General features: G+C 35.2%; 2 protein-coding genes and 1 long non-coding RNA gene across 4 annotated transcripts; all 3 read right to left on the bottom strand.

Moving 5' to 3' along the window:
• Window positions 1-6,837: 6,837 nt before the first annotated feature.
• LOC149401096 (D-amino-acid transaminase, chloroplastic-like) lies at window positions 6,838-10,713 on the bottom strand. The gene is made up of 6 exons (XM_089613329.1): window positions 10,300-10,713; window positions 10,164-10,228; window positions 9,881-10,056; window positions 7,863-8,059; window positions 7,189-7,668; window positions 6,838-7,120 (listed from the first exon to the last, which is right to left on the bottom strand). Exons 1-6 carry the CDS (start codon window positions 10,316-10,318, stop codon window positions 7,014-7,016), a joined length of 1,044 nt encoding a protein of 347 aa, XP_089469455.1. The 5' UTR covers window positions 10,319-10,713; the 3' UTR covers window positions 6,838-7,013.
• Window positions 10,714-10,874: 161 nt separating this feature from the next.
• Window positions 10,875-17,346, bottom strand: TAT7 (Tyrosine transaminase family protein). Of its 2 annotated transcripts, none has more exons than XM_089613327.1 (8): window positions 17,187-17,346; window positions 13,161-13,642; window positions 12,356-12,695; window positions 11,823-12,041; window positions 11,686-11,745; window positions 11,439-11,594; window positions 11,253-11,346; window positions 10,875-11,160 (listed from the first exon to the last, which is right to left on the bottom strand). In XM_089613327.1, the coding sequence occupies exons 2-8, from the start codon at window positions 13,409-13,411 to the stop codon at window positions 11,033-11,035; spliced, it is 1,248 nt and encodes a 415-aa protein (XP_089469453.1). In that variant the 5' UTR covers window positions 13,412-13,642; window positions 17,187-17,346; the 3' UTR covers window positions 10,875-11,032. The 2 variants fall into 2 exon arrangements, with proteins under 2 accessions (XP_089469453.1, XP_089469454.1); XM_089613328.1 differs by having other exon boundaries at window positions 13,161-13,657; window positions 17,187-17,279.
• Window positions 17,347-18,417: 1,071 nt separating this feature from the next.
• On the bottom strand, window positions 18,418-20,848 carry LOC149401094 (uncharacterized). Its single transcript, XR_016296795.1, has 3 exons — window positions 20,770-20,848; window positions 20,159-20,272; window positions 18,418-18,720 (listed from the first exon to the last, which is right to left on the bottom strand). It is a non-coding gene; the product is annotated as an uncharacterized LOC149401094 (long non-coding RNA).
• Window positions 20,849-21,241: the final 393 nt, after the last annotated feature.

The raw sequence follows: 21,241 nt of genomic DNA, 5'->3' as shown, positions 1-21,241 counted from the left end.
AGATGACCAATTTTTAAGGTTAGCTTTATATAGACCAACCATCAGGGTACAATAAAAAATTACATTTTATTTATTAACCAATATAATTTATCTTATTTATTATTAAACCCTAAAAGAGAATACATTTGAGCCACATTATTTCTCGCATACAAAGCCCACTAATGGGCTTTAGAAAATATATGGTCTAACATTCTCCCACTTGACCCATATGTAATACCATATACTTAATAACAAAACATAAGTGCGCATATCATGAGATAAGTCCATCATTATATCGGTTACATCATAAATCTCTATTAAGCAGGAAAACCAATAAGGATCATAGCGGTTGTACGTCAGTTTGTCGACATAGTCTCTTCCATGTATCAAAAAATTAGATTCATAATGCATTCATATATATACTAATCATAATATAAGATTCATTACTTCATATCAAAAACAAAAATAAACGAGCTCAAAGTGTCAATCACATAAAACATAAAATAACATCAATGATGACATCCAAGGATCCCCATTCTTTCGACATGTTCAGTGAATGCATTAAGGGGTAATCATTTCATTATTAGATCTGCAACCATAAGCTTTATGCTAATGTGCTCAATTGACATCCTTTGTTTCTGAACTTCTTCTTTAACGGCAAAGTATTTCAATTCCATATGCTTAGCACCCTTCGAATACTTGTCGTTCTTATAAAAGAAGACTGCTGCAGAATTATCACAGTAAATTTTCAGCGGCTTAGCGATTGTGTCGATAATTCCAAGCCCCGAAATTAAGTTGCGCAACCATAATCTATGAATCGTAGCATCAAAGCATGCTACGAACTCAGCTTCCATAGTGGATACAGCAATGATAGTCTGCTTCGCACTCTTCCATGAAATCGCTCATTCAGCTAAAAGGAACAAATATCCAAAAGTGGACTTTTTGGAATCCACTCATCTGGCACAATATGAATCTGAATATCCTATCACTTCGACGTGATCGGATCTTCTATAAATGAGCATACGCTAATTCGTTCCTTGCAGATACCTCAATACCTTCTTTGCAGCTTTTCAATGATCTATTCTTGGATTACTTTGATACCTGCCCAGCATTCTGACAGTAAAACTGATGTATGACCTGGTACAAGTCTGTGCGTACATCAAGCTTCCAACAATAGATGCATAAGGAATTTTTTTCCATTTGTTTGTGCTCCAATTCATTCTTTGGACACTGATTGAGACTAAATTTGTCTCCCTTCTGAATTGGAACAACACATGCAGAGCACTTGTCCATTTTGAATCTCTAAAGAACTTTATTAATGTATGCTTTCTGAGACAACCCCAACCATCCTTGTTATCTATCACGAGATATCCATATTCCGATCACATAAGATGCCTCACCCATGTCTTTCATTTCAAAGTTCTTAGAGAGAAACTCTTTGGTTTGATGTAATAAACAAAGATTGATAGTAGCAAGCAAGATGCCGTCAACATACAAAACCAGAGTTATAAAATTACTCTCACTGATCTTCAGATACATATATCGATCAACGATGTTTTCTTTAAATCCAAAAGATGTGATGGTATCGTTGAACTTAAGGTACCATTGTCAGGAAACTTGTTTAAGTCCGTATATTGAATTCTTCAGTTTACACATCATATGTTCCTTTCTGTCAACCACAAAACCTTCAAGCTGACCCATGAACACTTCTTCATCTAAATTCTCATTCAGAAATGCATTTTTCACATCCATTTGATGGAGCTCTAAATCATAAATCATAATGAGCTACCATAGCTAACAATCCTCAGAGAGTCCTTTTTAGAGACAGGTGCCCACATTTTCTTCTTATTCGTCTTAGAGATTACGTTTCGGAAGACTAAGGTATCATCATCAAGTCCATCACCACGAGAGTATCCGGAGATCTGATCGTGGGAGCTAAAGTTAGAAGATCGAATTATTGGAGCTCATAACGAGGTCTTGAAGAGCTCGATTAAAGTTTTGGTAGCTAAGGAGAAACCCGTAAGTTCTTTTAATGACTTTTCTGTTTAATTCTGTTGCTTGATATTGCTCTCATGCTTAATATTAATTAAAATAAATCTAGATCTTGTTATATAACCTTAATTAATTAGCTAAGTAACGTAATTAATTATTTCCGCATGGTTATATGGGTGCATAATCACCAACAATGGAAACCAAATTGTGAGAAACAGAAGGAACATAAAAAGTTTGGAAAAGGTCTAAATGATGACCAGTGTCTAAAATTTAACGATAGGTTCCAATGGCTTCAACTTGAACTTTGCCTCTGTTTCCCAGGAAGATGAATTTTTTATTTTGGCTTATGGTTTGGGTCGTAAGAAATCCCTGCATCCTATTTGAAACATGTGTGGTATAACCATAATCAAGCCACCAAGTATTATAAGGAACTTCAGCCAAATTTGATTCGAAACATACAAAAGCACTAGGCTCACCCTTTTTTTCGAACCATGCCTTACGTTTTAGGCAATCTTTCTGCCAGTGTCCAGTCTTTTTACAGAACCGACACATATCAATGCGTTGTTCCTTCTTGTGGATCTAGACAGATGACTCATTAAGCTTTGATAGTCCTTGCTTGCCCTTTCCAGTTTTTTATGGTTTCTTTCTAGCTCATTTACGACCAACAAGATTGGCATAATGATTTCCTGATTTCTTAAGCCTCGCTTGCTCTTGAATGAGCATACTTTGTAATTCATGCATTCCATTTATCCTTCGGAGTATTATAATGCACGTGAAATGTGCCTAACTCAGGAGGTACGGAATTGAGGATGAATGTTACGAGGAAATTTTCATTCACTTCCATTCTCATGGTCTTCAATCTTAATGCGATATTCTTCATTTCGACAACATGTTCATGCATGGGGCGAGAACCATCAAACTTCATGGTAGTTAACTACCCATTAGTGCCCCAGAGCTATCTTCCACAAACTTCATAAATTCCTTAGTTATTTTTTTCAGTTTTCTTAAATGTGGACTTGAGGTTGTCTTCTACAGTCATTCAGATAAACATTAGACTCAGTCTGTTAAAATCTTTCCCAAGCTTTATGAAAAGATCTTTAGTCAGCGCTGCTGGTATCAGTAAGTGCAGGGGTTCCTCACTTTAGAGTGTCAAATCAAGATCTAGAACAACGAGGTGAAACTGAACTTGTTCAGACCATTGAGAGAAATTAAGACCATTGAACTTAATAACAGACGTTGCTTGCAAATAAAGAGAAGCAAGAAAAGAAGGCTGCAAAAATAAATAATATATGCTCACACATTAATGCTTTGAGTAATAAACCTAATCCATAATACAGATTCATAACAATGAAATAAACATAAGGTATATATTGAAGTCACCTTTTTGCAGAACAACAATATATACAATAAAGTAAACATAATTGATGCTAAAATAATTTTCACATAATAGGTTATTGACATACTTGAATTCGATATATTTGCAATCTTTGGATATATTAAACATACCTAATCAAGCATATCAATTGACCACGATAATGTTCATGAATTATAAAACGAATAATCAACCTTTAGGCGATCCGAGCCGTTTTATAACCATAAATTTCAATATACTCATGTCAAACTTTAAAATATCATAATGTCATTTAACTTAAAAGCATCACATAAACACGAGTAATTGAATTTATTTTAATTTGATATCCAAAAAAAACTTTATAATTTGGCCACCTTGATGGCGAACAAATTAATCACGATATGGATATTAAAATAAAATAATTTTATATTTAATAGATATCTTTAAAACTTTATAATTTGATCACATGACTAACAAATATTTTATAATATAGATATTAAAATAAAATAATGACCATTTATGTCAAACGATTTGGGTAATATTGAAATACTTAAAAGGCATACTTAATTTATCAATCGAAAAAATATATGGACATTTAATAATAAGATATATGAATGCATTAGCCTTAATTACAAAATAGTCTATGTACAGACTTCTCAATCTTTTTCAAAAGTAAAGCAAAATAACAAAAAGAAAAGTACTGTTCTGGAATCAAAAACAAAGAGATATGTATTCAAGAGGATAGTTGAGACTTTATCATCGATTATATGCAAGAGAATAATTTTTTTCCACTGAGACATTAGGTAGAAAAGTCTATGCATGTCAATCTAAACGAATAAAGTTATTAAATATCTATCACTGGCACTAAAAAAACAAGGCTTTCATAATATTCCATAAAACAAAATTGGGTGAACTAAGAAAAAGGAAACAACTTCATCCATATACACATGAACTGTTTAATGGTGGTATTGATTAGAACCATCGGATCAACTTTATGCGTAATGCGTAGCCTGAAACTTAATCCCAAATTCAATTTAATCAGACAAAACACACAGACTATGTATAGAAAGGATTTTGACAATCAACGATGAGGCAATCAATATGAATAAATAAATTTAAGTGCGATCATAAAACAACCCATAAATTTGAATGCGATCATAAAACAACCAACATAATTTCATCCAGCAATAACGATATAAAATAATGGGAAAATATTAAGTATATCATCGTGTTTAATCGAAATGCGAGATTTATCCATTCGATTTTTAAAAATATCAGACATATCTCTTCAATTTAATATAAATGATATATATATATATATATATCTCCCCTAAAAAAATGTTATATTACAAATATCACCATTTTCGTTTATTTTTTTACAAAAAACAAATAATTTAAACTCCCCAAAATACCCTTAATAGAATAAATAATTATTTAACATTTTATTAAAAAAAAAATCAAAATCTCTCTTTATAAAAAAAATCCTTAACTTTTTTATAAAATAATTTTTTAATTTAAGGGTATTTTAGGGAGTTCAATTTTTTTTTTTGTAAAAAATAAATGAAAATGGTAATATTTGTAATATAACATTTTTTTACTTAAGGGATATGTCTGATATTTCTATAAATCGAATGTATAAATCTCGCATTTTGATTAAACACGAGAGATACTCTTGATATTTTCTCTAAAATATTCATAAACGGAAAATCACATGTTCTATAAACAAGGTTGTGATATAACATATCAGCATAATTTAGACAATCTTAAATAGTCAAGATCTTAAAACTAGATGATTTTCATAAGATATTAGAGATAAAAAAAGCCTATCTCAATCCATGATGAGAGCGACGGCGGGGGCGGAATCACCGGAATTGATTTCTCTCCTTTGACCATTTAGACTTGAGAGTTTTCATTTGATGGCAGAGGAAAACAACGGAATGGGTTGAGAGATGACCAATTCCTAAGTTTAGCTTTATATAAATCCACCATCATGATACAATAGGAAATTACATTTTATTTATAACCAATAGAATTCATCTGATTTATTATTAAACTCTAATAGGTAATACACTTGGGTTACATTAATTCTCACATCAAAGCACTAATGGGCTTTAGGAAATATATGGTCTAACATTCGAATCCACAGTAATTCGGTCGCGGTCGTCGTCATTGTCCATTTTGGCTCCAGCAAGGTCGTGGTCTGGAATCGAGCTCGAAGAAGCTCTGAATCCGTCGCCGCCATCTCCTCGTCCTCATCGCTCTTAAGATTGTTGAGATCGGTCGTTTCCGACAGCCGAAAGGTGTCATTGTCGATCGTCATCACCACCATCTTCTTCTTTCCTATTTTTTTTCTTCTTCTGGTTTATCGAATAGTATATTAGATTTTTTGAAAGCATGATTAAATATTTTGACACGCATTTTCTTCTTCTTCTTCTTCCGTTTTCGGTTTTGAGTGTTTTTGCTATCGAACAGTAGGTTAAAATTTTTGAAAGCAACATTAAATATTTTGACATCTTCTTCTTCTTCTTCTTCTTTTTCTACTTTTGGTTTATGGAAGAGTGGACTAAATATTTTGAAAAAATGATTAAATTATTTGACATATTCTTCTTCTTTTTCTTTTTCTTCTTCTGGTTTATCGAATGGTGGATTAATGCAAAAAAAGTGCAGTTGATTAAAATTTTGGAAATTTAGATTAATTATTTTGAAAATAATTAAGGACATATCAGTACTTTTACATTATAAGTGACTAAAATTCACTAGCTTATGAAACTTTGGTTATTTATCTAAATACTAAGTTTGAAATGGTTAGTTCATACAAAAAAAATCCTTATAAAAAAACCATTAGAAAAAAAATATTTAATTTTGTTTACTTAGCTTATTGGTTTCATTCATATATATTTTAAGCAGAGAATTAAATTAAATCATATAACAATTTATGTATCCTTTGAAATATCAAACAAAGTTGGTATTATATTAATTTTTTTTAAAAGCTATATCCTAAAATTATAATGCTGTTATTTTTTTGGCTAAAAAATGCTTAAAATAAATTGATGTGGGTCAATTGTATGACGAGTAGACTTTAATTTAAAAGTATATAGTATGATTAAAAGAGAAAATAATGCCATCAAAACAAGACTAGAGAAACAAAGCATAGATGAATACTAATAATAAAATAAAATATAAAATAAAAAACACAAACAAGACTTGAGAAATTACCTAGTTTTTCCGGTGAGTTCTAGATCTAGAAAAACTATATCATTTGAGGAAAAAAAAAATTATATATTATCTTGTCAATCAATATTTGGAATCTTGAACTTTATGAAAATGCATTGCTAACAGTTATCAAGGGATAGACTCTCATCTCTTTAAGATTGCTAACTTTATGAAAGTTTCATCTACCCTCATTTCTCAAAGAAATTCTCATAAAATTGCAAGTTTTATTAATCACAGCAGTAATTATGTAGGTAATACTAATAGTAAAAATTAAAAGCAAAAAAGATAAAAGAAAATAAAAAGAAAAACAAAAAGGTATTCGAGAGATAGCAATTAGTCATTTTCCAAACTCATGAAAGGAAGAAAACAGAGCTTTGCTTAGTTTGCCAGAAATAAACAACACCAAGCAAAATAATGATAAGATGTGCCTTGTAGAACAAGGCAAGTGATTTTATTTTTGTGGCAAGCTCTGTGTTGGTCAGTTCTTCTTGCGGTAGGGAACGAGAGTCCTGTGTGATTCAGGACCAGCCACCATGTCACCCCAAACAAGATCTGATAACTCCATTGTCAACTCTCCCACTTTACCTGTAAACATCAAAAGGAAAAACTCAATAACTTGTGCAGCAAGGTACATGATTGTTTGGGAGAATTACCATCTCCAATAGGCTTATCGTCCCACTGAACGATGGGCAACACCGGCAACGTGCTTCCAACGTACATCATCTCGGCCGCGTCTCTCGCTTCTTCGATGGTGATGTTCCCGACCCTGACGCCACTGAGTCGCCCTGCTTCGACCAGCTTCGGAGCCAGCTCGACTAGTCTTCTGACCGTGCACCCGGGTAATATCTTGTCAAACCGAGGCACGATGAGCTCGCTCTCGCGGGTTACGAATGCAAGGTTCACGTTTGGACCCTCGGCCATGAATCCCTCCTCGTCGACCCAGACTGAACCGAACGCCCTTTTCTCCTCGGCCTCCATCTGCGTCAGAACGTTGGGGAGATAATTCACGTTCTTCATGGTCGCGAATTGCGGCGGCTTCATTGCCACTCTGGCGGTCACTACTCTAACGCCTTCCTTGTGTTGGAAGATTTCACTGGCTATGACCACCGCATATAAGGCGGGTCCCGGACATCCTGAAAGTAGAGGTGGACATTTAAACCGGTTAATTAAGCGATCATTGATTTAAGTGTTTATTTCATGGTAAATCAACCACCAACAAAGAAAAGTTATAACTAATGTTTAATTAGTTAACTGTTCTAAAAAAATCACGGTTAACTGGTTAAACTTTTAACGGTTTATAATAGTTAACGGTTTTTCCCAAGATTACCTGTAGGGGAAAGCAAGAAGTCCCCGGGACCCGAGCTTAGCCAGTATCTCAGTGATCCGGTCTTGCAGTCTAGGGCAGCCGCCGCTAGCTGGACGAGTATGCTCCGGAGAGTCGAGCGGGAAAACGGAGATGAGATCTTCGCTTTCGAAGCCGAATTCAGGAAGCGGTCAAGATGTCTATCGAGCTCATAGATGTATCTTTTAAAAAGAAGACATAGTAATTATGGTGATCCGTATGGTTTTGATCAATGGACACGGTTATGGCCAGTGGCGGCACCATGAATTGTAGTCAGGGGCAAATTTGAAAGAAAAATTAGGGGGGGGCATATATAAAAAATTATACAATTTTATACTAATAATATAAAGAAGGATAAAAGACATATTTACCCCCTGAATTAAGGCGGTCATGAGAATACACTCCTCGTACTATAAAATCGACTTATTTGCCCCCTAATATCAATTTTTATAGCATCATGGTCCTTCTGTCTATTTTGAATCCAAACGTATGTTAAATTGACACAGTTTTATCACATGACAATTAAAAAAAGAAAATTTCGTAAATGTCTTTAATATCCTTTTGTTTTATTCATTTTAAAGTATTAAAATTAACAAGTAAAAAATTAAAAAAATCACTCTCTCTCTCTCTCTCTTTTCTTTATCTTCGTTACATTGCTCTTTTATGTTTCTTTTTTTTCCTGCGATTTTTACTGAACTCTTCTTTTTCAATTTTATTATCAACAATACATGAAAATAGAATATGAACTCTGTCTTATGATCTTTTTCTTCTTCCTTCAAAGATCCTAAACACTAAAGCTGATAAATGGAAAGAAAAAAAAATAAAAAAAAGAGCTTAACAGAGCCATTTATTTCAATATCCCAAAACAAACTCAAATACACAAAACACATATCAAAATGACATGAAATTTTCCAGTTGAGAAGCAAAAAAGATAACAGAAGAGAAAAGTAAATGAAAACTCGATTTATTCTAGTCCACCTCGAGATTGATGGAGTTGTTGAATTCGGTATATATACAAGGAGCTTCTTCAACTCGTCGATCTAAGAAAGCTCCGAGCTTTCTCTTGTTGGAGCTTGTCGAGGTTTTTACAGGTGGTTGGGGACGTGAACAAACACACCGTTAATCTGAAACCCAATCACCTCCTCCTCCGTCGGAATCAACTCGTTCACGGCATCCTCAAGATTGTCAACGTCATTTTTGGCCAAGATCGACGCACACACAACTCCCAGAAATAAATGGAATTTGAAACCCATATTTTTTTAAATTTTTTTTTACCCAAATCATATCACCTCAAATCGCTTTTCTCCTTGGCGTGCGACGACGAGGAGGGCCTCTGAGACCGAAGGGGCTTTTTCTCGGCATCGCCATTGCCGATTCCTCATGTAATTTTGACTCGTTGTTTGGGTTTTTTTTGGACTGAGATTTCGGAGCTAATAGAAGAGGCACATTTTTTGGTTCAGTTCGTTCGCCATGGATATAGAGAGAGAGAGAGAGAGAGAGAGAGAGAGAGATATGCAGTAAAATGTTTCATGTTTTAATTGTAATTTTTTTTTTTAGTTTTGAGAAATAATTTTTTAATATAATTTTTTTTCTCTCATATTAGATGCATATTATACATAAAGCCTTAATTTTGCCTATCACGTGAGAGTCATGTGCTTATTTAACTGACGATTTGACAAAATTTTAGACGGAAGGATTAAACTGAAATCAAAACAAAGATTAAGGGGAAAATATTTAGTTTTTAAAGTAGGAGGAGTGTATTCTTGTCGACGCCATAATTCAGGGGGCAAACGTGTCTTTTATTCTATAAAGAATTGATAAAAAAAAAAAAAATTAAGGTAAACATTACAATTTTCAAAATATTCCCCATGTTTTATGACATATTGGGTTTTTTCCACGTATATCTATGTGTTCTTGATATTTTGTATTCTACTATTTTATTGTCATCATACAATTGCGAAATCTTAAAACATACGTCGGATATTTTTGCTGTGTTTAATTACCCGTTGAGAAGGACAGCGGTGTCGAACACGCCGTGACCGCGGTGGACCATATGGTCATCGATGGGGATGAGCATCATGGCCGGATCGAGGACGATTCCCCCGAAAATGCTCGAATACATTGCTGGGTAAGGCTGTTTTTTGTCTGACCTGCATTTCTCTTGCAGTTTTGCAAGCAACTGTGTGCGTGGCCGAAAAATGAAGAAATGTAAAAATTTACACAAATGTATTAGAACAATGAATGTTAGTGAAGACATATTTTTTTGGGTTTTTGAGATGATCAAACCTCAGACGATGATTTCAATACTTGAACTTCAAACTCATCACTGCCATTTCCAACATTCATACCATCTTCCCAAAAAGAAATAGAAATAAAATGAGTTATTTGGAATGTATTATGAAAAATGAGGATCTGGGGTTACCTGGTTTGCAGTTTTCCATTGTCTTAGAGAGTGCTCTTAGGCAAGCAATGAATTTTTGGTACAAGAGAAACCAGGATCTGAGGTTACCTGGTTTGCAGTTTTCCTTTTTTTTTTTATATATTTGTTTGTTGTTGTTAATGGCTCATACCGTGATGTGAATAATCACTCTTTTTTAAAACGAAGCTTTATATAATTAAAAAAAAATTGTGCTGAGAATGTATTGGAATTCGAAACAAAATGCTAAAACCAAAACGAAATATGTAAACAAACATTTGATTTCAAATAGCATACATCCAAATGAGCCTACAGGCCTGTACTTTATAAATTTTTTTATTCGTTTTTTTTCTTTTTGTTATTTTTCAACTGCGTGTCATTTTTCATCTACGTGTTATTACGCTATAAAGGCTTGAAAGGAAAGCTCAACAAGAACATCATTCAAAATTTCACGCAATGAAATCAACTCAAGGAGAAAATTTAACGTACACCTAAAATGAATAAAAAAGTAGAGATTGACTTATTTACACGTACTTTTATTTGATGGAGTACTGATTAATAAACCAATAATAGGACACTGATTGAATAACTAAGGTCTTAATTTCGTGCAACTCTTATTGAAAAGTAAAAAAAAATACAGCAACTGTGTTGCAAAATAAGGTCATGTAATTGACATATCAGTAACATATATTATTTATCTGTGGTCTGAAATGATTTAGTATTAAACAAATTTATGACGTTATTTGTTAGAGAGTGGTTTGGAATGTCTTTGACAGAAAGATTTAGTCCTCTTTAACGCCTCTTCGAGGGACGATGAATCGACAGCAAACGTTATTCTCAGCCAATTTTTCATCCCAACCGCCGTACCTGTCACATTCAATTTATTTAATGTTAGTTTAAGATGCTTAACAAAGGCTTAAATAAATAAATTAATTAAAAAATAACTCAGTTTTTGTTACCCGGAAGAATGATGACAGATTCCTCTTTAGCCAGTTTGAAGCAGAAATCGATATCGTCGCTGATGTCTTCGAGCAGCGCCAGATTCAATTTCAGCTGCAATTTTACGAAAACAAAAAATTATAGGATGATCGAAAAAAAATGGTAATTCGAAAAACTGGCATGTTTTCTTGTTTGTTTAGTCATACCATGAGAGCCATTGATCCTTGAGGCCTGTGTGGATATTCGATGCAAGCGATTTCGTCGATCAGATCGCAGCAGAGATCGGAGCTCTGCTTCAGAATGTAGTTTGTTCTTCTGAAGAACACCTCTTCCGTTTCCCCTAGAATCCGAGGAACCGCCGCCTAATATAATAAACCAAAATTAACCTGAATTCAAAATAATCAACAAAATTGATAAAGTAAGCAGAGAGAGAGAGAGAGTGAGAGGCGAAACCTGAATGAAAGTCGCAGGGCCTCCCAAGATGTCGAAATACTTCTTGATGCGCTCGATTGTCTGAAGAAGGAAAAAAAAACTATTTGATTAGCATTAATGGAAATGACTTGTTGATGAAGAAAGTGACCGATCCCGACCTTGGGTTGTTTGAACATTCCGGAGGGGTCGGTGGTGACGAGCCAGCCGAGGCGCCAGCCTGGCACGATCCATCGCTTTGACAAAGAGCCGAGAGTGAGAACCGGGACAGTCTCTCCAAACACGCCCATCGGCACAAACGGGTTTCGCCCGAAAGCCAGGTGCCCATAAACCTCGTCCGCAATTATCGGAATACCGAGCTTCTTCGCAGTCTCCGCAATCTAATAAAAAGAAATGGTCATTTCTGGAGCGCAAGAAAAGGGAAAGTAAGACTTATACGTTGTCAGTTTCATCCCCTTTATATCATTTCACTTGAATCCTAATCACATCAGTTTAGCATCATTAATTTCTAATCAAACATGGCAGACTAAAAAAAAAAAAAAAAAAAAAATTCATTTCTTGGAATGCAAGAAAATGCGAAGAAGAGTAACGAGAACAAGAAAATATGTACCGAGTTTACTTATTCTGTTTTGTACGACGAAATTTTCAATCCCTAGTCATAATGCCGAAAGTGAGAGAATAGAAAAAGGCAAACCTTGTTGAGGTGGTGATAAGAGTAGACATTGCCGCAGGGGTTTCCGGGGTTGATGATGACCATGGCGACGGTGTTGCGGTCGGCGAGTCGCTCGACGGCGGCGAGGTTGACTTCCCAGCCTTTGTTGGGGAGCAGGTCGAAATGGCGAACCTCGAGGTGTCTAAAGGCAGCGCAGAGCTCGTAGATCGGGAAGCCGGGCCTCGGAAGAAGGACGTTGGCCCCCGCCCGCCCCACCATCGACAGCGCCACGTCGATCGCCTGCGTGCATCCCGACGTTATGAACACGTCCTCCCCCGTCACCTCGTACGGCATATCCCGCGACAAGTACTCCGCCACCGCCCTACATTCGACATTTTTTTTTTTTAATCATCTTAGAATTGCAATATGCTAATTCAATTTTAGTTAAAAACAGAAAAGGGCCTCTTTTCATAATATCAAAGACTTATAATTTTATAGGACATGTAAATATTGACTCATTTCTTTATAAATGTAATCCTTATATTCAAGTTTTGCTTAAGGCCGGCCCCCTGCCGAACAGAAATATGTTAAAATTGATGTTTTGAGATAAAATGTAACAAAACTAAATCGTATTCTCTTACTTATGAAAAACAAATGCTGAAAACAACATTGGGTCTATTCAATCAAAAATGTCTTTCACGCGTGCGTGACTTTGATTTGAAATTCAAACCTGCCTCTTATTGTTTTATCAATTAAAAAAAAAAAGAGAGAGAGAAATCGATAAAAACGAGGAAGATTAGAGACCCAGTTAAGAGACAAAAAAAAAAAAAAAAAAAAAAATCAATACCTTCTGGTTTGAGGAAGGCCGACAGTTGGGGCATAGCCATTGAATTTGTGGGACTGAAGAGAGTCCAAAACAGAGACTTCGGCGACTGAAGGCGCGTGAAAGCACGAATACACAGTTGGGTCGCCGATTCCCAGAGAAATCAACCTTTTCTCGTTATCGCAATCGACGCTCTCAATCAACAGCCCCAAAATCCCTTTGATGGTGATCGTCGTCGGCGCCGATTCAACCACTCCCAAATCTCCGCTTTCCATTCTTGTTTCTTTTTCTTCTCCAACAAGTATTTCCTCTGTCTGTGAATTGCCTTTTTTAGTCTCTCGGACCCTCGTGACTTGGTTAATGGGCTTTTTTTTTTCTTTTTTTTTTTTTAGAGAAGAGAATGGATGTGTGGATTAGTACTAATAGTCGTGACTGTGTGTGTGCGTGTGAGAGATTTCGTGCATGAGCCAATGCCACACGTTAAAAAGTACAGCTGATTTCCTTCACTGCATGCAGACAAACTAATTTATATAACATTTATATAAATTATGAGTGGGAAGGATTGAACAGATGATATGCTTAAAAAAATATGAAAGAGAAGGCTACTAGTGGTTACGATTTTTTTGTCTTTATTTGTGCAGTTTTAGGATTTTGCCAATATTATATGATTCTTTAGAACTTTTTCCATAATTTTTACACTATCCATATACTATATAGTGAATAACTTCATAGATTTTTCTAGAATTTGCTTCTAGAAATTATAGACTAAATGCAATACAAATCTAGGGTTAAAATTTCTAATAAGGCTCAAAAGTTAAACACCCACTTAAACTTGATTTAACTAGTCCAAGCAAATTTCTCAACTCGTTAGAGTCCTCTCTTCAGAGGTTTGATAAAAATATCAACTACTTGCACGTACTTCAATTGCACATTGTATTTGGTATAGTACACTCGCTAATGTAGTTTTAGTGTGTGTTACTTCGATTATAGAATATTGGGATCTTCGATAAAGTTATTGTTGTCTCATCGTCCACGAAAAAATTCGTCGTTTTCTCTTGTGACAAATTCAACTCTTTAAGTAGCTTTTGTAACCTTATAAAATAATTAGGATTCTATTGTTTTCTTGTTTCACTTCAATGGCGAGATCAATCCAGTGTCTTGTCATCTCGAATTCCTACTCATTGTTTATTTTTTGAATTTATTCCACGTTTTGGATTGCTGCATGTGACGATTAAGTCATCTACATACAAGCATGCAATCAATTTATCATTGCATTGATTCCTGATATAAAGTGCATGCTCATATGAACACTTGATGAAGTTTATTTAGTTGACGTACCTATCATTTTAGAATTCGGCGTGTTTCAATCCATTGAGTACCTTTTTCAATCTCAAGATATTTTCTATCAAGCTTTTTGTTTTGTTAAGTCGTTCGAGTAGATTGCTTGTCTCTTGGTTGCTCCAGACCATGTTCTTCAAAAATGTCGAAAGAAGTTATAGTTTTCATTATTCGATCACCAATCTCATTATCCTTTCTTCATTGAAGAAGACATTTTGAGTGATGATTGACTTCCTTTTATCAGGATTGAGTTGGTGTTGTGACCAATGGAGATGCACTTCTCACTTTGTGTCATCTAGTTTGCCATGTTTCCCGTATGGTACATGAAAGATGGAACATGTCGGTCCTCCTTCCACTTTAAGCTTCTTATTGTGTTTTACACACCCTTTTTTGATGTTCGATTCCATAGATAAACCGTACATGTAACTGTTTCCGCCCACAACTCTTTTGGAAGTTTCTTGCTTTTGAGCATGCTCATCATCATCATATTCTTCTTTTCCGTTGCACCATTATGTTGGAGGATCTTGGCATAATAATTATCGTTGAATAGAGTTATCTTCTTAATACTTACGAAATTCTTTCGAAATGAACTGTCCTCCAAAGTTTGATTTTGCGACTTTGACTACAACGTCGTTGTTCTTCTTAAATGGAATTTTAACTTTTTGAAGTTATTAAACACTTCTTATTTTTCCTTTAAAAAGTACGCCCATACTTTTTAGAAAAATCGTTAACAAGAGAAGAAGTAGCTGCTCTTACTTAATGAGTGATTTTGATCGGACCAAACACACACACACACAGACATCTGTGCGTATGAGTTTCCACTAGTAATTTTTGGTGCGTTGTATGAATACACATAAGGGGAAGAAAAGAAAATATACCAAAACATAAGACTAAGAACGAGCCAAAACAGATATTACTTGGCTTACATACCACATGACCACCATTACCAATTTTAACACTTCTGGTATACTTAGATGTGGACTTTTTATTTTATCGAATAGATGTGGACTTTGGTTTAGTTTATATTCTGGACTTGCTTTGCCCATAAGAAAATGTGTGTGCCTAATAGATCCACGTACCATACGTGTGAAAACAAATATGGACTATGTTTTAGTTATCATCTTTCCTAGTCATATCGTTTGGAAAGTTTTGAGATACAATATCAAAGTGGAGCCCCCTTTCTGGCCCACGGGACATTGCAATATAAAGGCCCACTTATTTCATTTATGTTCCCAAAAGTTTAAAATACGATGATTAGTAAGGAAAATACTCTCTCTCTCTCAAAGAGAAAAATACTCGTAATTTTGAAAAATAACCGTTTTTTCTATGTATACAAAATTACCCACTCAATAATAATACTAAAAAGTAAATAATTGAGAAAAATATAAAGAATAAGAAGAGGGAGACATGAAGAGAATGCAGAATAATAACAACAAAAATAAAGAACCAAGTGTCTTTTTTCTTTTTCTTTTTCCAGTAACTGAATGTGTCTTTTGCATGTGGAAAATAATAGTTTTAACAACGAAAAGAGGTAGTGATCTTTAAAAACAAATGAAGCGAGTGTTCTTCGGAATAAGTTGGAAATTTGTGTACTAGACTTAAAAATATTTGCGTTTATTCACTAGAAGTTCAAGGCACCCTAATCCCCGAGTTTTTCTTAAAAATTATTTCAACCTGAAGAATCGTATTTATCTAATTCATAAATTTAAAAAAAAAAAAAAAATTATGGTTTAGGCTCCAAACTAAAGGGGACTAAAGTGAAACTTTTTTTAGGGGGGCTAATTTGTAAATTTTCTAAGTAAAAATAAGATAAACAATTAAATTTGAGTAAAAAAATGTAAATTTGAGCCTTAACTAGCTCCATTCCTGGTTTCATCCTTGATTTTTTATACTTCATTCTTGTACTATTTTATATATAATTTTGTCCATAGTGTACTAGAAATCGAGCATAATTTCAATAATTGTGCTTCCATAACAAAGTTCGAGGATGAAATTTAAATAAGCTAACAGTATTGGTACTCAATTATAAAATTGTGTTAAATAAGTAGGGTAAAAAAAATTAAAAACCTACGGAGAAAAAAAAATTTCAAAAAAAATTAATACTTTTTAGGGAAGTAATAATAAATATTATACTTTAATAAAAAAAAATGCCACAAAGTATAATATTTAAAGAGTAATTTGTGGTTAAGTATTTTATTTCGTTTCACATTCAAAGAGTAACCACCGAAGTAGAGAAAGACAGTAATAAAATAATTGAAACATAAAATAGAATAAAATTAACGAACCCTACACAAAAATCAGATAAATAATCAAAATAATTTTTTTAACATGTCAAAATTAAAAGTGAAAATGAAATGCGAATTCTGATTTCCTTATGAGGCATTTACATTTCTCCGATTATCTAACGTGGGTCTTTTTCTTACCGTGGTCGTGGATGATTTTTTTTTTTTTTTTTTTTTTTTTGAAGTAGTAATAAAACTATATCTATGTAGAACATCTAATCATAATAATGAGAAAATATATAGCCAGTGTATCCAAGCCAACATTTAACAAAGCAGATGCTCTTTCTTTGGAAAAAAAACAAAGCAGATGCTCCAACACAATAAAAGTACGATATATTTGTCGTATCTCCCACAATGTTTTCAAAGTATGACGAAACTAGAAATGATAGAACAATCTTATATTAGCAATAAAACTCATGAAGTTGCAAACCTGGAAAATGAAGAGTTCTCTGTGAAAGTTGTATAATATGCTTCAAGAATTTTAGTTTCCGTTTCCAAAAGCTTATAGAAGAGTACGTAAATATCGATATATATATATATATATATATATATATATATATATATATATATATATATATATATTTCACAGCCTAGCTTTATACGCGCAAACATTTAACAATTATATATGTAATGTGTATGACGTCGATCGATATTTTTGTGGGATAAGATTGATATATGATCAGCTTTTGATTGGCGCTTAGAGTTCATAAGGATATGACTTAGTTTGTACGCCTCTCCAACTAGTGCAAAAGTATTCATATAAAATGACAACAATATTTTTACTAGATAAGTTCATGATCTTCACGTGGCAGATTTGCTCCATGATTCCGTGCTTCACTGAATATGTATTATAATTAACATATTGTTGTTACTTCGTTTTTTTTCCCCCGTTTTTTGTTGCTTATTATATCATATATTCGATCTGAGTATTGGAACTGAAGATTTTTCACACTGTTAATACACATAAATTAAACAAAAAATTGGCCATATAAGCCTTACAAACGTTGGCAATTGTGTTTTAGCCAACATTTAGTTAATTATTCGTTAATAGCCAATACGCTTACGTGGCATAATAGAAACTGAATTTTTTTTTACTCATTTGCCCTTATTAATTCGCCTTCATTATATTAGAGACAGTTTTTTTTAAAATTTGAAATAAACCGAAATGGTAAGTAGTTATTTGGACGTGTGTTGGCTCATTATTTAATATCGGTTTTTTATATTCGGAATAAACTGTTTTGGAAAGCAGTTATTGCATTTCCTGATTTGTTGGACGTGTGTATTCGAAATTTAAGTGGTTGGAAATAGAAAATTTGTTTCTATTTTTGTAGCAGAATAATATATACACCATATTTCAATATAATTAGCATTTATTATCTTTATTTTCATTCATCTGAAAAATTATTCTTCATTTTCGCTCATTGAATCTGGTAAGGATCTCTGTTCGCATAAGTTTCACGTTATCTGATGTTAATTGATTTGTCAGCTTATTTACAATACAAATGTCACGACCCGCGAGCGTCGTCACCTCGCCCGCAAGCCGCGACTCGACGGAACCAACATCACGTAGCGGGAGCATATCATATATGAATAATATAATGTAAATAAAACATTTAAAGTAAATACATAATTTACAAAACATATAATATACGAAATACGATATTATTAAAAGTGCGGAAACGTTTACAACAAAAGTGGTTATCGGAAATCTCGGGAAATTTTTCGTTTTTCTTTTAGAACTAGAAGTCGTATATCGACCCTTATACATACATATATATGTACATAAAAGCTCCCGACTTTACATACATACACGGGATATTATTTAAGGAAGAGTCGATATTATTCAAAACATTATACATATAGAGGTCTACTTCCCGAGCCAGAACCCATAGCCCGTAGGTCAAGAGATACGCGTTCCGTCTCAGTTTCCTTCTCGGTCGTCTACATTGCCGCCTTGCCCTTATCTACATTACCAAGGGACATAAAACTATGAGTCGAATGACTCAGCAAGCGGGAGTCTAGCCTATGAAAGAAAAGCAGCTAATGCAAAGCATATGACGTGCGAACAAGCAAACAAGAATGCAGGATGCAGCTATCACCTAAAAGTGACTAATGAGCGCGCATCCTAGAATACTAGCCGTCCCGCAAGGTCATACAATCCTCACTGCTATAACCTCCGGTCCGACTAGAGACCAGTTTTCAACTTCGAGCAGCAGTCGTCAACTGATCTAAGTTTTAACACATGTCTGGGATCCACTAGTGGTACTTCCTTCATCATGACGTCAGCGCCACTGGTCTCTGGCATAGTAAGCTCGCGAACCGCGACCATCACCCACTACGCCCCGGTGTGCTCAAGGCAGCTTCCGGTGAGTCTTCCAGCAAGCAATGAGCTCGCGATGCGCGACCATCACCCATTGCTTCGAGTACTCGGCGCACGGACCGACATGGCCCGCCAAGCACAAGTCAGGGACTTGTGAGTACCACCGACACGAGTTTAAAGTTTGGGTACACTGCAGCTAGCAGCGTACACGTTAAACTTATATACAGAAGAGCGTGACGGGATAAACCCCGAAAGAAATTATTGTTTCCCTTTTGAAGCTCGTTTAGTGTTTTAAGTTGAAAGCTCGAAATGTGACTTTCGAACTCTCTACTCTCGATTGAATTTGAGAGTTTATCGCTCTTCCGTCCTCTCGATTCTAACCTACTTCCTAGAGTTAGAAGAGAAGTCTAACCACACACAAAGCAAACAAGGCTGGTTCAAGTTAGCGTTTGAACCTAACGGGCGAACCCGAGCTAAGTTTTCAAGCAAGAGTGGCCGAAGCCTAAACTTTCGAGTTTATTCATTTTTAGGCTTTTACCTACTCTTGTTTACTAGTAAGCAAATGCACAATCAAGCAGGATTATACCCTTGGTAAGTAGTTGACTTATGTCTCCACACTTACCCGGAATTGTCCAACAGAAAGCTTGACGATTCCTGAAGTTGTCTTGCTTCTCACGTTCTTCGAGACACTTAGCACATGTCGAGACGTCGAGAGAACTAGCATCCGGAGTTGAACATCCATTAGTTATTGGATTCGAGTTTACTTAAAGAGAGTAGGGTTCGTTGTCGGGATTAGAGTCGGTTCGGAATTCGAGAATTTAATTTATTATTCCCCGGTTTTTCGGAGGTTTATTCAAGACTCGCGTATCCCATATCGAGAGTGATACGAGATAATGTTCAACGAGTAATCACGAGTCTTAAATAAATTAAATAATCCGAAATTAAAAATAACCGAGAATTCCAAACGAATAATTAAATTAAATTCATAAACATCATTAAATAAATAATTCTAAATTATTTATTTAAATACTGAAAGTACATATATAAGAGTATTTAAACGCTGTAAGCGATTTAAAACTCACGAGTTAATCGAGCTTTATTTCGATAACTCTATCAACTTGAGATCTTCAGAGGCTAATCTCAACGCTCTCGACTCGTCTGGTTCCCGTTCGTCCGTCAATGTCTGTAAATCAAACCTGGAACCCAACGACGAGTTAACATCTTAAAACCAAATTCCGATATCACATAACTCAAAACCCGAAATCAAACCCTAGCTCATCACATTTTCGGCCAAATCCATACCAAACCAAGGAAATTCAAATCCAAATCTCAAATTTTAGAGCACACGGCTAGAAAAGAAAATCACAGTCCAATAAAGCCTCAATAGTTCTGATCGTAAACCACAACAACAACAACGATCAAGCTCAGACAACATTACAAACCGAGCAATTGCACCGAAATCGAACCCGAAATCAAAAACCCCCAATTCAAACCCTAGTTCATCATTTTCGGATAAATTAGGAAAAATCCGAATCAAAACTTCAAATTCAGGTTACAAACAACGTCAATCGAGTTCAATGAACGATAAAAACCAATCAATTTAACCGAAATCAACTTGGATTCAGAAATCCCCAATTCAGAATTTCAAACCCTAATTTCTCAGAAAAATCAATTGGGTTTAGCTTGTTCTTACCGAAATTCTCACGAATTCGGTGTCCTCGTCGCTCGATTGTGTGTTCCCGGCGTCTACTTCCTCGGCGGCGGTCACGGCGGTCCTCGGCGGCGTCGTTCTTCTTCGACCCGGAGCGCGCGCGATGGCTCAGCGATCGGTGACGCGCGAAGGCGAGAGAGAGAGAGACGAGTGGGAGGTGGCGGTGGCGACGTCGGGGCTCGGCGGTGCTGTGCTTCCTCGGGCCGGAGCGCGCGGTGGAGCTCGGTGCTGGGTGATGGCGCGCGAAGGAGAGGAAGAAAGAAGAAGATGAAGAGTTGAAGGTGGTGGCGGTGATGATGGCTCGGTGACGAGCAGAGGAGCGGCCGAGAGTTTTTTTCCCTTCTTTTTTTTTCGTTTTTCCTGGTTTGCTCGTGTGTGGGTTTCGGCCGAGAAACGCAAGGAAGAAGAAGAAGATAGAGAAGAGAGAGAGAAGGATGAGGTGGCAAGGATTTGA

The sequence above is a fragment of the Urtica dioica genome, chromosome 4 (genome assembly GCF_054948205.1).
Source record: "Urtica dioica subsp. dioica isolate 48M chromosome 4, U.dioica_male_clone48M_v1_H2, whole genome shotgun sequence".
Taxonomy (NCBI): domain Eukaryota; kingdom Viridiplantae; phylum Streptophyta; class Magnoliopsida; order Rosales; family Urticaceae; genus Urtica; species Urtica dioica.
Note: the sequence above shows the minus strand (reverse complement) of the source record. Positions and strands in the feature narration are given on the sequence as shown.

Excerpts from the sequence above, each read along its gene's own strand:
- TAT7 (XM_089613327.1), bottom strand. The coding sequence starts at position 13,411 with ATGGAAAGCGGAGATTTGGGAGTGGTTGAATCGGCGCCGACGACGATC. Across the intron at positions 11,746-11,822 it reads GAATGTTCAAACAACCCAAG|ACAATCGAGCGCATCAAGAA; the intron begins GTCGGGATCGGT and ends TTCCTTCTTCAG. Across the intron at positions 11,347-11,438 it reads AAGGATCAATGGCTCTCATG|CTGAAATTGAATCTGGCGCT; the intron begins GTATGACTAAAC and ends GTAAAATTGCAG.
- LOC149401096 (XM_089613329.1), bottom strand. Across the intron at positions 8,060-9,880 it reads ACCGCTGTCCTTCTCAACGG|ATACATCTATGAGCTCGATA; the intron begins GTAATTAAACAC and ends TCTTTTTAAAAG. Across the intron at positions 7,669-7,862 it reads CTTCTTGCTTTCCCCTACAG|GATGTCCGGGACCCGCCTTA; the intron begins GTAATCTTGGGA and ends CTCTACTTTCAG.